General features: G+C 43.3%; 2 protein-coding genes across 2 annotated transcripts; one reads left to right on the top strand and one right to left on the bottom strand.

Annotated features, from left to right (window-relative positions):
- Positions 1–796: 796 nt before the first annotated feature.
- Positions 797–7,088, bottom strand: gnb2 (guanine nucleotide binding protein (G protein), beta polypeptide 2). Its single transcript, XM_049743424.1, has 10 exons — positions 7,020–7,088; positions 5,195–5,275; positions 5,066–5,104; positions 4,836–4,942; positions 4,437–4,500; positions 4,138–4,300; positions 3,171–3,237; positions 2,874–3,075; positions 2,560–2,776; positions 797–1,808 (listed from the first exon to the last, which is right to left on the bottom strand). The coding sequence occupies exons 2-10, from the start codon at positions 5,249–5,251 to the stop codon at positions 1,702–1,704; spliced, it is 1,023 nt and encodes a 340-aa protein (XP_049599381.1). The 5' UTR covers positions 5,252–5,275; positions 7,020–7,088; the 3' UTR covers positions 797–1,701.
- slc12a9 (solute carrier family 12 member 9) lies at positions 5,187–15,395 on the top strand. The gene is made up of 15 exons (XM_049743423.1): positions 5,187–5,328; positions 8,539–8,730; positions 10,425–10,649; positions 10,717–10,851; positions 10,926–11,063; positions 11,178–11,480; positions 11,549–11,656; positions 11,748–11,859; positions 11,943–12,100; positions 12,193–12,275; positions 12,353–12,477; positions 12,665–12,857; positions 12,918–13,092; positions 13,612–13,758; positions 13,834–15,395. The coding sequence occupies exons 3-15, from the start codon at positions 10,445–10,447 to the stop codon at positions 14,670–14,672; spliced, it is 2,721 nt and encodes a 906-aa protein (XP_049599380.1). The 5' UTR covers positions 5,187–5,328; positions 8,539–8,730; positions 10,425–10,444; the 3' UTR covers positions 14,673–15,395.
- The last annotated feature ends 820 nt before the right edge of the window (positions 15,396–16,215 follow it).

Here is a 16,215-nt window from a genome sequence, read left to right as displayed (position 1 = left end):
ACAAATAATTGTTTGTTCTTCATCTAGAATCTAGATGGCAGAAGGTTCAATTAGCCTGCAGTGAAACAAGTGATTTGGAGATTTGTGATTTTGGCTGACTGAAGGTTGGGAAACACTAACTTAAAATGTACAGCTGTGATTCTACTGTGGGCTCCCTCTCAGGTATGTGAACAATGAAGCACTGTCCAAATACAGTTCAGTTGTATTTAGCTTTGAATTTACTCACAAGACCCTTTAATGGAAAAGTACTTTTTAAAATGATCTAAGAGTACGGTTAGTTCAAACTGCATGTTACAGTGGCTTATTAAATTGAAATTTTCGGAATAAAATCTCATTCTTGCTTTTGTCAATGGGGTTAAACAACGAGAGACCGGGTTAATCGTTTGTAGTAGAGTGCATTGTCGTATTTCGCCACAAGGTGGCACTACAATCCACCGTGTTGATAAAGTACCACTGCTTAGATTCCTGGTGCGTTGAAGCAAATTCTATGCTTTTAGTTTAAAAATGAAAAATGCCAAATGAGCTACAATAGTTCCAAAATGAACACTGTTGTACTATATTTATTTTTTATCAATTTTCGTTTCTTTGGTATTCAGTTTTTCTACTGTACTCTTAAGGCTTTTGTATTCTACCATAGCTCTGATCATTGTGCCTATAAACATCTGACTTCCAAAAGCAGCCTATGAAAATTTAGGTCATCCACATTCAATGACCTTTAAAACATAATAAAAAGCATTGTGCAAGTATGACACAAATATATTTGCACCAACAGTGCTTCAAAAAAGACCCCATTCACTGGCAGAAGAGGATATTATTTATTAATATTATGTACAATTTTACCATCGTGATATTCAGATTAAAGTTTGAATACTGGCTCCTGCTCCATTCAGACTCATCTCAATGCTTTTACTTTTTAGCCACGTTCTCAAGTTACTTTTCCCCTTATCAATATTTTCTAGTTATAATCCTTTAAGTGTATCTGAGGCACAAGGGAAGAACATGGACAAATTAAGTGTAAAAACAACTAAAAAAAAAAAAAAAAAAAAAAAGGAAGCACTGAATATGGGGTATCGCTATAAAAAACGAAAACATGTTTTAATTTGAAGACACTTTTTTGGAACCACTTTATCTGACTTTTTTTTTTTTTTCCTCACAATATCACTGATTCTTTTCCACATTCTCCCGAAAAGCAACACAAGTGGCACTGAGACAAAAGTAGACAGTAGAGTAGTATTCGTCTTAAGTGCATTTTGGACTTCATTGTAAACAAAGACAGAATTGTCCTTTTGACGTCTTCTGAGCTGTGTCTCTCAGTGGCGGGGCGGGGCGGGGCGGGGTGGGGTGGGGGGGGTGTAACATTTTAAAAGGCTTCAGGTCATAGTTGTGTGTTTTTCCTTTTAATATAAGAAAGCTGGAGATTTAAATTTGGTCACATTGTGTTGATGTTTTTTTATTTTTTTATTTTTTTAAATTATCATACACTGTGTTGTGCGTGTGTGTTTGAGTGTAACCTCGCAGCTGCAGTTTTTGTACTTGAATCAGCTGAAGGTAGCACGTGTGTGTGTGTGTGTGTGTGTGACTAAGTCTTCATACTATGTCTTATGTAGCCTACACTTGTTGCACTTTGTTGGACCTTACATACAGTGCGAACACTTGTGTTCCAGGAAGTGTGTGTGTGTGTGTGTGTGTGTGTGTCTTCCTTTAGTTCCAGATCTTAAGGAAGCTGTCCCAGGACCCGGTGGACACAGCCATGCCATCATCAGTCACACCCAGACAGCTCACACGATTGTCATGGCCGGCCAAGACTCCTGGAGGAGGGTCGGCATAGACAAAAGGAGACTTGTTAACGTTCAAATGTTTTGCTCTCCAGACTCGAGCTGAGACGTCTTAACCCCACACAGAACACAGCGGGCCTTGTGTTTTACGGTACTTCACAATCTGACACCGAAATAACGCTGTAAATGTGTAAAAATGAAAGACTTTATTGTCTAAAGGCAAATTATTTACCGCCATTTTGCCCCAAATAATTTATTTAACGCAATAACTTTTATGACTATGATTATTTGAAACTTTCCTTGGGTTCAGATTCAATTCCTCATTTAGTTTTAATCTATTAAAGTATATTCATTTGGATTCGTCAAGCGGGAATCCAGGCTTATACTCTACGGTATATTTTTGTGGCCAGCAAGGAGAGCTGTTTATTTTTTTCATTACTTTTCAAATATGAACAATTTTCATTGGAATGTGTGTAGGTTTTCTTCTTTTATTTTTTTTAAAGTACTAACGTAAGATATTTTTTACGTGGCACATAGATGCACACTCAGTTACTATAGTAGAAATATTTACAGCCCAGAAATGTTTTTCATACGAACATTGACTGTAATAGTCATTTTTTAGTTACAAACAAAACGCTAGTAGCATTGCCGTACTTATTCATATAATATTTTACAGTATGTTGATGATCTATTGGTGTTTTTCATACAAGTATTTAGTTTAATTATGAATTTACTGAAAAAAAAAAAAGATCAGGTAGGTCTGTGAAATATGTTCTGCACCCACCTGCTCTGTCTCCCTTCATGGCGTCCCAGATGTTGCAGTTAAAGTCATCGTAGCCAGCCAGCAGCAGGCGGCCAGAGCGGGAGAAAGCCACTGAGGTGATGCCGCAGATGATGTTGTCATGGCAATAGAGACTGAGTTCCTGGTCCGCACGTAGGTCAAACAGCCTGCAGGTGGCGTCGTCGGAGCCCGTGGCAAAAGCGCTGCCGTTGGGGAAGAACTAAGGGAGACAACGCCTCATGTGAAGTAAGCGGATGACTACATTGAAGGATCATCTCGAGTCATACTAGTCATGGCGCCATTGTTCAGATACTCACACAGATGGCGTTAATATCCGACTCGTGTCCCGTGAAGGTCTGTCGACACATGCTGTCCCTGATGTCCCACAGTTTGACCGAGGCGTCGCACGCCCCCGACACAAAGGTGCGCAGGTCGGGCGCCAGAGACAGACTCATGACGTCGCCCGTGTGGCCCGAGAACACCGTGGTCTGCTGGCTCGTCTCGATGTCCCACAATGCGCTGAGGGGCAAAGAACATTGAGGTCAGATGATCATAATTGGAAAAAAAAAAAAAAAAAAAGAGTTATGGGAATGTGTACAACGTATTGAACTCACCAGGTGGTGTCTCCTGAACTCGTGATGATTTGATTGTCGTCGATGAAACGGCAACATGACAGGTAACCTGAGACAACGCATGTACAAAACATGTGATGCTAGCTAACATTGACCTTTCTCTCACATAAACCTCACACACTGCTTTTGCTAGTCGAACTTGGCCTGCTCTAATCAGCCAATCAGGCGACGGAAAAATTCTGACATCAGAGCCAGCGAGCCATCTAGTTTCCATATGGCTTTTTCTCTTTCGGGTCCCGGGTGAGCTGGAGCCTATCCCAGCTGAATTTAGCTGTGAGGCAGGCTACGCCCTGAACTCAATGCCAGCCAATGACAGGGCACTTACACCATATAGACAAACAACCGTTCACACTCACAATTACGCCTCTGGGCAATTCAGTGAGCCTGCCATGCATCTTCTTTTGGAGCGTTTGACACGCAAACTGTACATAGGAAAACCAGGGCCCAGATTGAAAGCCCAACCTCCGAACTATGAGGCGGATGTGCTACTTGTGCACTGGGTGGCCACTAGCTGGCCCTCAGATGTGGATTTGAAATCTGATTAGTGAATGAAAAAAAACATTGCTAATACAGTTACATCGGATAGCACTGCGTAGCATCCGTAGTGGAGCTATTTGATTGACAGTTAAGCAGGGCGTGGCTTCAGTGTATTCAGCAGACAAGTCCAAAGTAGTAAGCAAAGAAAATGGGGCATTTATCGAAGGTGTGACGTTTATTTATGCAAGTACGTACGTGACCCAGCGATTAATTAGGGCACATCATTTATTTAAGCAGCAGACCCTATTTAAAGAAATAACCACGCGCTGCAATTCCTCACATCTAGATGACATGAGGTAACATCTCGCCTCATTACCAGCCAGTGATTAATTAAGCATGTGAATCAAAATCTCCACGAGCCAGCCAATCAAAGTGCGCTTGGTTCATCAGATTAAGGACAAAGCTCTCTCACCTGTATGCCCAGGTAGTTCCCGGCTGATGCGGACGTTCCCCTCACGTGTTTTCAGGCAGTAGATGGAGCAGATGTTATCAAGGCCTCCACATGCCACGTAGTTCCCGGACGGGGCGTACGCGCAGGTCATCACCCAGGAGGAGCGCAGAGGGATGGCATGGATCTTGGGAGGAAGGGGAAAAAAAAGGTGACACGTGACGCAACAGTTGGAATAGCAACGAGGAAAAAACGTAGACTGTTACTAATGTAGGGAATTGACGGAAGATGTCAGGAGAAGTGTTACGACTGTGTGAGTGTACCTTGTTAGTGGTGTAGCTGTCCCACACGATCAGTTTGCCATCTTGAGAGGCGCTAACAAGAAGCCTGCAGAGACGCACATTACCTCATATGATCAGCACTCACTTGGGCTTCTCACAAAGCACAACGCAGTGATTACTGCAAATGCTTTCTTAACTTTTACAAACATCTTAGCAGAATTCAATCCTCCCCACCCTTTGTATTGAACACTTGCGCAATGCTCGATTAATCTCATGACTTCTTTTACCCTGAGCATCATCACAAACGGATCTAGCGCACACTCATAAAACAACAATAATCATGAAAATTACACTCTGTAGACCCGCAGACCTTCATCAAGGTTGCAATCAATTTGACTCATTTCACTGAATATAGTGAGAACCAGCAAGCATTGGGCCCACCTTGAGTCTGACCCCCAATGCATGGCATAGATCTTAGCAAGGTGGCCTCGAAGGGTGCGTCTTGTTCGCATCTGTATCCGCCCCACTGGATCCAGACCAGCAGTTATCTAGGTAGCACACGAGGACAGACAGATTTCTAAAACAGGACAACAGGATCTCCTTTTTTTTTTTTTTTTTACTGCATGCTCTAAATTGGATATTCTCATCATCAGTCATTCTGTGATACTCACCTGTGTCAAGGTGGAATCTCCACATGCTTTCCTGGCATCCTGTAAAACACCAAGAAGGAGGGATGAATGAAAGAAGTCATTACAATAGAAAGGAGAACCATTTGTGATTCAAAGAAATACTCAACATACTCGTATCTGGTTCCTCAGCTGCTCGGCCTCCTGGCGAAGCTGCTCCAGCTCACTCATTTTGGAATTTGGTCTCGATGCGGCCTGTTAGTTGGGGAAGAAGAACATAAGAGTCCAATCGCTGGATACAACATCAGGTACACTTGCACAATTGAATGATATCCAATGCATGTATAATATATGGCAGGGATTCTCAAAAGTGGTACACAGGCTCCCCCTAGTGGTGAGTCATCACCTACCATTCAGTTGTATTTCACTTTTTAGATCAATTCATTTGCATTACAGTTTCGAGATATATTTTATTTGAATCATTCAGGTTTTTTTCTACCTGTGTTTAAGCACAGTATAATATAAAAGATACTATTTAGGAATAAAATCTTGTTTTTGATGAACACTTACTAGCTCTACTATGCGCCTGTGTTTTAATGTTAGTCATGATGGAGGTACTTTAGACCCACATTTATTTTTAGGCTGTACTTGGTGAAAAAATGTTTGAGAACCATTGCTCTAGAGACAACTGCAGTGGAGTAGTGCAGAGGCAATACCTTGTTTTGTGTGTAACCCTTTCTGCATTTAAATACGTTATTTGGCTGCCCGGACACCCAATTAGGTACACCTGTAGAGTCTATAAATAGGAGCTCTATATATAAAAATAATACTATACCTATATAAAAAACAAAAGGTAATATAGTGATGTAGGACTGCCAAGCATCACCCAGTTAAATGAGACAACGAAAATATTAAATTAAAAATCGATTAAAACCTCTCTAACATGTTATATTTGCAAAGGCAGAATTTGTCATATAGATTTATATATTGGATCTCATTATGTGTAACTAACAAAGTGTCTGGTGAGTGGTTCATCAAATGATTGGCTTTCCTCATCCCTGATCTGGATATTAGATTAAAAAAAATAAAACCATGCTTTTTTTTAATTTTTAAATCTCTAACTACTAGTGAGGATAAACCCTGTAATCTGTTTACAACGGTGCCTGCACAGATTAAGATGCCACAGAGCCAGTGAGCATCACTAGCAGGCAGAAGATGCTGAGGGACCACTCCCACAAAAGCCGAGGGGACCTGTTACACTTGTGTACCAAGCCGGGATGCACTATTATTAACTATCAAGGTTAATCTATCTTGGAATGGAGGTGGATTTAAATCATAAATTTACTTGAGGCCAACCGGGGTCACCACAATACACTGAGAATTGCATATTTGAATCAATGATGTGGCTTCAATTCTTGACAGAAATTGAAACTATAGACCACCAATAATAGATTCCAAAAACGTGTGTCACCACCTGACACCTCTGCTTGTGTAAGCATTGAAGAGCTGAGATGTGCAGTTACCAAAATGAGGCCTAGCAAACATCTAATGGAGGACAAAATGACCCGTTTTTAACATTTTTTTTTTTACTATTGGCATCTTTGTATGGATGCATGATCCGCTCAGGGCATTTTTTATTTTTTTTTTAGCTAAGAGCACGCTGCCCCACCCCTTTGACTTGCACACCATGGTTACATCTGCAGCTGGAGGAGAGCCCACAGCGAACATGAAGAGTGTAATGTCAGGGATAGTGAGGCCCAGATTCTTGCCACAGTCAACACGAAAGCAAAACGGAAAGCACGGGAAGAGGGAGATTGCTCCACACTTCATTCAAAATGGACAACAGGCCCATGGAGGCAGTCATAGCAACAAGATGTTTTTCAATGCAGATGGTTAGAGCACCATCATCATCATCGTCGTCGTCGTCATCATCATCATCATCACCCAGCCATCTTACACATTGAAAACTGGCCTATGCACTTTAATGATTTGTGGCTACCTGTTAATTCCACCGATGCTCCTCTGATTGTCGTGGAAAAAGCCAACTCCCTTTAATGAATAAATTTAAATATATAGAGATATCCCGCTGTTTTAACAATAACTATTTTCTCTCGCGTTGCTTTATATATGTCCTAAAAAAAAGGAAATATGCAGAGAAAGATGCACACGAAGAGGCGTCAGTGGGCAGGCACACGGAGGAGGAAGAGGAGGAGGTCTTCACACATTTCCACACAAGAAAAAAAGAGAGCAAAAAAAATCTACAGCTGTTGCGTAGCGGTTTTTCCCCCTTTTTCACGCCGAACAAGTCCACGTCAACATGTTGGTTATAGATAAGCTCCACTCCGGTTCACGCTCGCGTCAAGCCAAGGAGCGTCAAATAGCACTCGCTCGTTTTTTTTACTCCGATTTTGCTCTTCGTGACGTGATCTTCATTTCCTTCCTCTCTCAGTGGTTTCCTCCTCCTCCCTCCTCCTCGCCCCCCCTCACCCCCTCCCTCCCCTTCATCACTCGACTAATGTACAATAGAAAAGCAAACCTGCAAAAAGCGTCTCGTAATGAGATAACAAAACCATGTTTTTTGTTTGATTCCTACCAGGCAATAATCAGCCGTGTCGTTTTTGCGAGTAGTTTTTTTTTTCTTTCTCTCTTTCTAATTATAAGGGAGCGGGCAGATATCACGAGGTTAAGCCTCTGCGCAGCAAAGGGATCTGCAAATATTCAACCAACAACTGCATGTTTGACACACCCTTTAAATGTTATTTCCCATTTGAAAATCAGGATAATGCTGTAATACATATACAGTAAATGGCCTTCCAGACAGACTTCAATTTGTGGTCACATCAGCTGCCCGGGCCCACTGGGGTTAATTGCCTCTAACTGTAACTGTTCTAGTTTTTTTGCCAGCACAAGCACATGAACTAACAAAGTTTTAATCTGCATTTGCCTCTACTGGTTTATCATATGGTAGGTGTCATATTGGAGGAATTTGGATGACATTTCAGAGGTCTAGTTATTTTTTTATAGTCTTCCATACTTAAATAACTCAGCATAGAGCGCCTTTGTTTAAAGCCACCCAGTTTTTTACGTGATATTCAAGATCAGACTGGGCCCTTTGCGGCCCGCTGGGCAGGTTTTGCCGAGGGCTGCATTTGGCCATGCAACTGTACCTTATCATGTGACCAGTAGAGCCCTTGCAATCTTATATTTGAGCTTTACAACAACGCCCCCTGGTGTGCGAAACATATGCAACTTAACATATACGAATTTATTTTTACTGTGTTGGAATAAATTAATAAAATAAGTAAATATGATATATATACAATATAATAAATACATATTTATGTATGGTTAGGGTGAATAAAGAAATACGTTTGCGTGTGTGTTCTGGTTAGGACGTAAAGGGGCGTGGCTAACGTTGAAAAGTAGCGTCGCTCTTGTTTTGAGGCTTTAAAAAAGTGGAGGCGTTCTCCCACCCCTTTAGTCAGTCACATGGTCTGTTTTCCCCTCTCTCGTGACAGTTTCGAGCAACCAGGCGTGTCATGCCGGCGTGTTGTTATTGGGCATCTTCCTGCACAGGCCCCAGCTCTCAGCTCGGCGCCGATCACCGGCCCGGGACGGCAACAGCCAGCGCCAAGTGGACCTAAAGCGGACGCAAAACGTGGACGTTGACACGCCGGAAGTAGGCTACTGTTTACCCAGGGACGGTCGCGGTAAGTCTGAGAATCCTCGCCGAGGAATTAAGCTGGTCAATGCTCGCTTGCACGAGCTCAAATGTACTTCCATTGTGGACGTTTCAATGTCACTTTTGATGATGCAGTTTTGTTTTGGGTTTGAATGATTTTACGCGGTGTGCCGCCGAGCTGCTTTCACTTCCTGACTCCATAACAACACTAGCAAGGGAGCACTTCTCTCAATGCCTCTTCAAAATGTAAACTTTTTAGCGTTCAAATCCGCCACCGTTCTGCGTAAATGTGAAAGAATCGATTCTGTACTTGAACGCGCTACAAACTAAGGCAGAAGGACCACCAAATAACCTCTGTAGATGGTTCCAGGTGCTTTGTATCAACATCTGGACGGCGTCTTTATTTTTAGCATCAGCAACAATACAAACAATTTAAACTTTTACAAATCAATATCAGGAACTACCGTACATGAAAACAGTTTTCTATGACTCACTTCTGTGCCACGACAACAGTGGTTCCCAATTCTGGGTCCATCACAGAATAATGATGTCATTATGTGATTTAAAAAGTGGGGGACCATTGTCCCAACAAAATAAAGATACTTAGCTCATTACTCCTCTTTAGCTTTGGGCTAATTAAAAGCTCAGATATAATACTTATCACATGAAACCCTTGCATGTGTGCTTTATTTCTTTCACTGACTGCTTCTCTCATGTAGGTGACCTAAGGCAAGGACCTTTTATAAATGATGCATATGATTCTATAAATGGTAAAGTCTGCATACTGGGCTCCCAAAATATGAAGAACAAACCAGGAGAGACTTTACTCCAGGCCTGCTTTACTATTTGAATGATGTCAAAAAATTTCAAGTAGAAGTTTCATGTCTGGTGTCATTACAGTTGGTGCTTGAGCAATTGAGGGGGAGGGAGGGGGGGGGGGGGCTTGCATTGCATCAAAAAAAGGAAGAAAGAAATACACGCCGCCAAGCTCTTTTTTTTAGTTTAATGTCAAACAAGACACGAAGCTGTGAGTCAGCTGGCTCCAAATACCAAGCTGAGGTGTGAGCAGTTTTTCTTTATTAGCGCGAGGCGTCACAAACATCACAGGCTGGCTGGCCATTCATGTGAGTGTGGAATTGTTTCATCTTGGCTGCGCTTCATGGAAGCAAATACATTCTGCTGTCCACCCAGGCTGGAAATAAGAACAAAATGTGGATCAAATTGATTGTGAAGGAGTAACATGACTTGTCAAATGCATTTTAAAATCAGGTGACTGTTGTCACAGGACGTTAGTTAGTTAACTTTCTTAATCCGACTCTTTGAAGACATGAAGATTTTAGTTTCATAAATTAACATATTACGTGCATTTAAACATGCTCAAATGAGCCTAATCATAAGTCACGGAGTGGTCATAATGTCACTGATTGTCTTTTTCGGGAAGCTCTGAACATGTGACAAACTGTGGGTCAGTAATTTTAAGGAAACTAGATCACATTATACTAAATCTTTTTTTGCTAATGTATCATGTAGTATTGTGGTCCAATGTTAGAAAATGACAAGCAGATGATATGTAAGGAATATTGTGCCAGTGGTGTGGCACATTCTTCACAAACTAGTTTTCACATGTCTAAGTTAGCAGCCTCCACAAGATGCTCTTAACATTATTTGTTTTCAAAATCTGGATTCTTGCTTATTTTCATCAAACTGATTTCTGTTCCACAGGGCCAAGTGAGGAAGTGAGCATGTCAAACGAGCGCACCCCCCTTGTCTCTTCAGGGGTGTGCGGTATGACCATGGCGGCGGCGACATGCGGCACCGTACCGGACACGGCCCCTGACGCCACGTCTGCGATGCCGAGTAAAGAGCCCCGAAAGCTCAACACGTTTTTCGGCGTGATGGTGCCGACCATCCTCTCCATGTTCAGCATCGTGTTGTTTCTGAGAACGGGTGAGCTGCGAAAACCTCAGCGGAAATATTTGTGTGTACTTTGGTTGACTTGAGCTCTTCTTGTTAGGTTTTGTTGTTGGCCACGCGGGGCTCCTCCAAGGCCTTCTGATGGTGATGGTTGCCTACTTCATCATCGCGCTCACCATCCTATCCATCTGCGCAATTTCCACCAATGGGGCCATACAGGGAGGCGGCGCCTACTGTATCCTTCTTTCTTCAAATTGTATTTCTGTGCCGAGCCTCTTGTGTCTCAAAAAGCTTGACTCCGTTTATCAGACATGATCAGTCGATCGCTGGGCCCTGAGTTCGGAGGCAGTATCGGCTTGATGTTCTTCTTAGCAAAAGTCTTTGCGTGTGGAGAATACGTTCTTGGACTGGTGGAGGCTATTCTTGATGTGTTTGGCAAGGATGCCGGTAGGATTTTTGTTGTTATTTTTGCCATGGCTTATTATTTTTCGATTATCTGTAACATTTGAAAGGATTTACACGTATCGTTGAAGAGCCTTTGCATTCTTTTTTTCTTTTCAGAAACGTCCATGTCCGAAGGCTTGCGCGTGCTCCCTCAAAGCTACTGGTACACTGTGCTCTACTCTTCGGTGGTCCTCCTGCTGTGTCTGCTGGTGTGTCTGGTGGGCGCCCACATCTACTCCCGGATGGCCTTCGGCATCCTGCTGCTGGTCAGCGTATCGCTGCTGTCCATCTTCATCAGCGCTCTGGCCGTTAAGCCTCTGGATTTTGTCATCAGTCACACGGGGCCTGGCAATCAGACGCTACGTTACAACGCTAGCTACACAGGCTTTAACGTGACAACGCTAAGGAACAACCTGGGCTGTGAGTATTTGAAGGTGTTTTATTGTTTTGAAATGTTGACATGCACGTGTCCCACTTTTGCTCCACAGCTGGTTACTCGTTGGACTACAGCACCAACTCGGTCATGTCGTTCGCCACCGTGTTCGCCGTTATGTTCACCAGCTGCACTGGAATCATGGCCGGAGCCAACATGTCAGGTGTGTGTATATATATGTGTGTGTGTGTATATATATATATACAAATACTTGTACATCAACACTAACGTCTAGATTGTTGTTGTCACTGAAGGAGACCTGGAAACTCCCAGTGTGTCCATCCCTAAAGGAACCATCGTGGCCGTCATTTACACCTTCTTTATCTACATCCTTTTCTTCTTCTTGGTCAGTGCCACTTGTGACAGGTGGGAAACTGAAGCCAAACTTGGATTTCATTCCACGTCACTGCTGTTGTAAATTATGATGGATTTTTTTCCTCTCTCTGTAGAACTCTTCTGATTCAGGATTATGGTTTCCTCCAAAGAATTAACATCTGGCCACCTTTTGTGACTATTGGGATATACTGTGGTGCTCTCTTTGCTGCAATGTGCTCCATGATAGGAGCGTCCCGCATTCTGCATGCTCTTGCTGTGGACCATCTCTTTGGTACGACCTAAGCTCACCAAGAAGACTGCACCGTTTTTATCCAAATTTATTTTTTTCTGAGCAGATATTTGTTACTTTATTTTTTTTTTCAGGTTTGCCATTAGCACCTGCTACTATCACCACCAGATCGGGGAACCCGTGGATGGCGGTGGTCTATACGTGGGGGCTGGCCCAGGTTAGCGGGCTCTCTAATGTTTTATTTTATTTTTTTTGGACTCATTGTCATAACTTGCTTGTGCGTTTGCGTTGCAGTGTGTGGTGTTTGCAGGCCAGCTCAATGCCGTTGCCAGCTTGGTGACAGTTTTCTACTTGCTTGCCTACGCAGCTGTTGACCTGGCCTGCTTGGCTCTCGAGTGGGCGTCGGCCCCAAATTTCAGGTACTCAATGTAGACTACAGGGAAGCTAGTCTGCCATTTTCCTGAAATAATCGTCTGCAGTAATTTTATATTGCCAAGTTTGACAAAAGCTTCCCAAAAGTGTTGGCCTGAAAATATATAGTCAAATTGATGGTTGATGGCAAATGATCAAAAATAGACTTCTATTTGTCTTTCTGTTTTTTTACAGGCCAACCTTCCAGTTTTTCTCCTGGCACACGTGTCTGCTGGGGATCCTGAGCTGTGTAGTCATGATGTTCGTCATCAACCCCGTCTACTCATCGGGCAGTATCGTCCTCCTTTTGGTTCTGCTGTTTTTCCTCCATTACCGCTCTCCCACCAGTAGCTGGGGCTACATCAGCCAGGCTCTCATCTTCCATCAGGTACCGTCCACACGCATGGCGGCTCACTCTTAACTTTCTCACTTTCCATTGTGGTTGTAGGTGCGCAAGTATCTACTGATGCTGGATGTGAGGAAGGACCACGTGAAGTTCTGGAGGCCGCAGGTGTTGTTGATGGTCGCCAATCCGCGTTCCTCCTGCCAGCTCATCCTTTTTGTCAACCAGCTGAAAAAGGGAGGACTGTATGTGCTGGGCCACGTGCAGCTCGGAGATCTGGGTAATGGGAATGGTCTGTGTGGAACAGCTGCAGCTAACAGCGTTAACTGATTCTTATCTTTTCCGCAAACAGCCCCTCCTACCATGCACACGCACACTCAGCCAATCCTCCATCACAATAACTCGTAACAGTGTGTACCATTCATTCACTTCCTGTTTTCTTTACGGTTAACTCGGCCTTGTCTATTCTGAGATGATGAAGGTCACTCTGATGACAATAAGCAAATGATGCATTGTGTAAATGATTTCAGGAAGTCATAAATACAATGCTCATTCGTCGTGTAGATTCAGACGTTTCCCGTTGCTGTACAGTAGTCTTTTGTTCACGTCTCATGCCCCCTAGTGGCAATCAGGGGTAGTTGTGATGGGTGCCTGTAGCTTCTCAAGGGTCACACACAACCACACGGATGTTCAGATCTTCATCGGCCTGGATCTTGGGTCGGGTTAGGGTCTCTGTGAGTGAGTCTCTGCTCGTGGTCAGCCTCCGTGATAATGAATCAAGATCTCGTCTGTCTTTCAGATTCTCTGCCATCAGACCCCGTTCAGCAGCAATACAACTATTGGCTGAGCTTAGTGGACAAGCTCGGGGTGAAGGCCTTTGTAGACCTGACGCTTTCGCCGTCCGTCAGACAAGGAACGCAGCATCTTCTACGCATCACAGGCCTCGGTAAGAAAATGAGTTGACAAATAGCCGAGAGTTGAGCGCAGTATTCACTCTGCAATGTTTGTGTTTCTCTTCCAGGCGGCATGAAGCCCAACACTCTGATTTTGGGTTTCTATGACAGCTGCACCCCCGAGGACTTCTTCCTCCAAGACACCGCCTTTTGCGGCACATCAGCAGGACAAGGCACAGACTGCGAATATAACTTTGGGGTTGACCTGCCTTCACTCCAGGCCCATTTCCCTCCCGTCCGACACGTGGAGAGCCCTCGCTGGCTCTCCCCAGAAGAGTACGTAGGGATCATTTCCGACGCCATCAAAATGAACAAGAACGTATGCCTGGGCCGATATTTCTTCCACTTGGAGGGCGAAGGGAAGCAAAGCAAAGTGGACGGTTCGGAGCGGACCATCGACGTGTGGCCTCTCAACCTGCTGCAGCCGGGCTGTCGCGATTATCAGGACGTGTGCAGCCTTTTTTTGTTGCAGATGGCCTGCGTGCTCAACATGTCCAGCAATTGGCGCCACGCCAGAATGAGGATCTTCCTCAACGTGGAGACCGAGTCCAGCGACCAGGGATGGGTGGTAAACGAAGAGACCTTTCGAGAGTTGCTAAAGAAGCTTCGGATCCGAGCATCCATCAAGATCGTCCCGTGGGACTCGGTGGTGCAACACCACGCTCAGATGGGTACTGAGGATGTCGAACAGAGCCACATCCTCTCTAACCACTTCCTGTCAGCGGTGAACTCTATGTTGACGGAACACAGTTCTCAAGCTGCTGTCCGTTTCCTCTATTTGCCGCGGCCGCCCGCTCATCACAGCCGTTCCCAGACATACTTGGCCCAGCTGGAAGCGGTGACCAGCGGTTTGGGTCCAACGCTCCTCATCCATGGCGTCACCCCGGTGACGTACACGGACCTTTAAGTCTTTCCTGACATGGAAAGATCCACATGGATGCAATGCTTCAACAAAGCATGCACTCAACACACACTTCATTTGAACCATATCATGTGGTCCAATACGAACAACGGCTTAAACATTCAGCACTTACAAAATAATAATGCTTTGTGTTCTCAGTGGTCCTTGTTTTGCATTTAACAATTTATGTAATTTTTGTACAGGTAAACCAAATTGGAGTGTCCAGTGGCTGTATGACACTGTATATTCAAAACTGTGTGTGTTACTGTCAGTCAAGTGTAGGATATGTTACGATTTTCATGCACTCAAACTGCTTTGGTGATTAAAACAATGTTTACTGGCCTAACAGTACAGTACAGTCTTCAAGTTCAGGTTGAAGGTATTGAAGAGCCTTGAAAACAAAACTACAATTTTGACCAATATGGGACCTTTTGTCTAAATATAGCCACATTTTCAGGGATGTCATTCATAATTTTGTGGTATTTAAAAGACAATATTATAATGGTGCATTGTCTGTTTTAATGTATTTATTTTTTCGCAAGACTAATCTCTTGCAAAAAAGTGAGTGTTTTGTTTGCATTGTTTTCTTGATACAAAACATTCTAATTCAGCCTAAGATGAGACCAGTACCAATTATGGCTCAAATGTCATCAACATTGTTCAACAAAGTGAAATGTTACTCAGTTACTGTAACCTCAGCAATGAAGTTAATACAATTTGTGTGTGTTATCCATTGCGTTAGACACTGTGTTACTGCACTACATACAAGAAATTGCCTCATCAGAGCTTCAGTGTGGGCAGCACGGTGGTGCACTGGTTAGTAGTGTTGCCTCGTGAGTGAACGATTCGTTCAAAAGAACAAATCTTTTCAGAGAACGAGAGTGAGCGAATCACCAACTGAACGGATCTGTGAGTGAACGAGTCAGTGAGTGATTCCTATTTCCCATTCATCGCAAGAACAGATCGGTGAGGGAACGAGTCAATGAGTGAATTGCCTTCCCATGCATCAACGGATCAGTCAGTGAACGTGTTGTAGCTCCTAGCGTGTACAATTCAGCGAATGAACGTGAGCCAGAATGTAGATAAATGATTTGCCAAGGAAAGAAAGAACCACACACTGAAACACCACTTCTTTTGTGCTCGTTTTCTCCAAGCTAACGACTAACTTCATTGCATGAAAGGATGCGCCGTTATGCAACAGCGGGTAGATTATGCTTCTCGTTGGGTAATCGTTATTCTATAACACAGTAGTTTTTAAATAACGTGTATGCATATACACGCCTAAATATTGTTATCCAATATATCTACTGCAATTTCACATCAGATAGCTGGTTTGAAATGTACTTTTATTATTACTATTATTTTAATAAACATTTATGCTAAAACTTGTCTGGTGTTTTATTTTTTTGGGCATGAAAACATAAAAATCTGACATTCGGTTAACTGCTTTATATGACAATATGCATATGTGTTTTATGTTGTGTATATGTGTTGGTGTCCCCCCAAATAAAGAGCAAGTAGTCAAATACACATTCTTGACATGTACAAA

This window comes from Syngnathus scovelli, chromosome 15 (assembly GCF_024217435.2).
Source record: "Syngnathus scovelli strain Florida chromosome 15, RoL_Ssco_1.2, whole genome shotgun sequence".
Lineage (NCBI taxonomy): Eukaryota > Metazoa > Chordata > Actinopteri > Syngnathiformes > Syngnathidae > Syngnathus > Syngnathus scovelli.
Note: the sequence above shows the minus strand (reverse complement) of the source record. Positions and strands in the feature narration are given on the sequence as shown.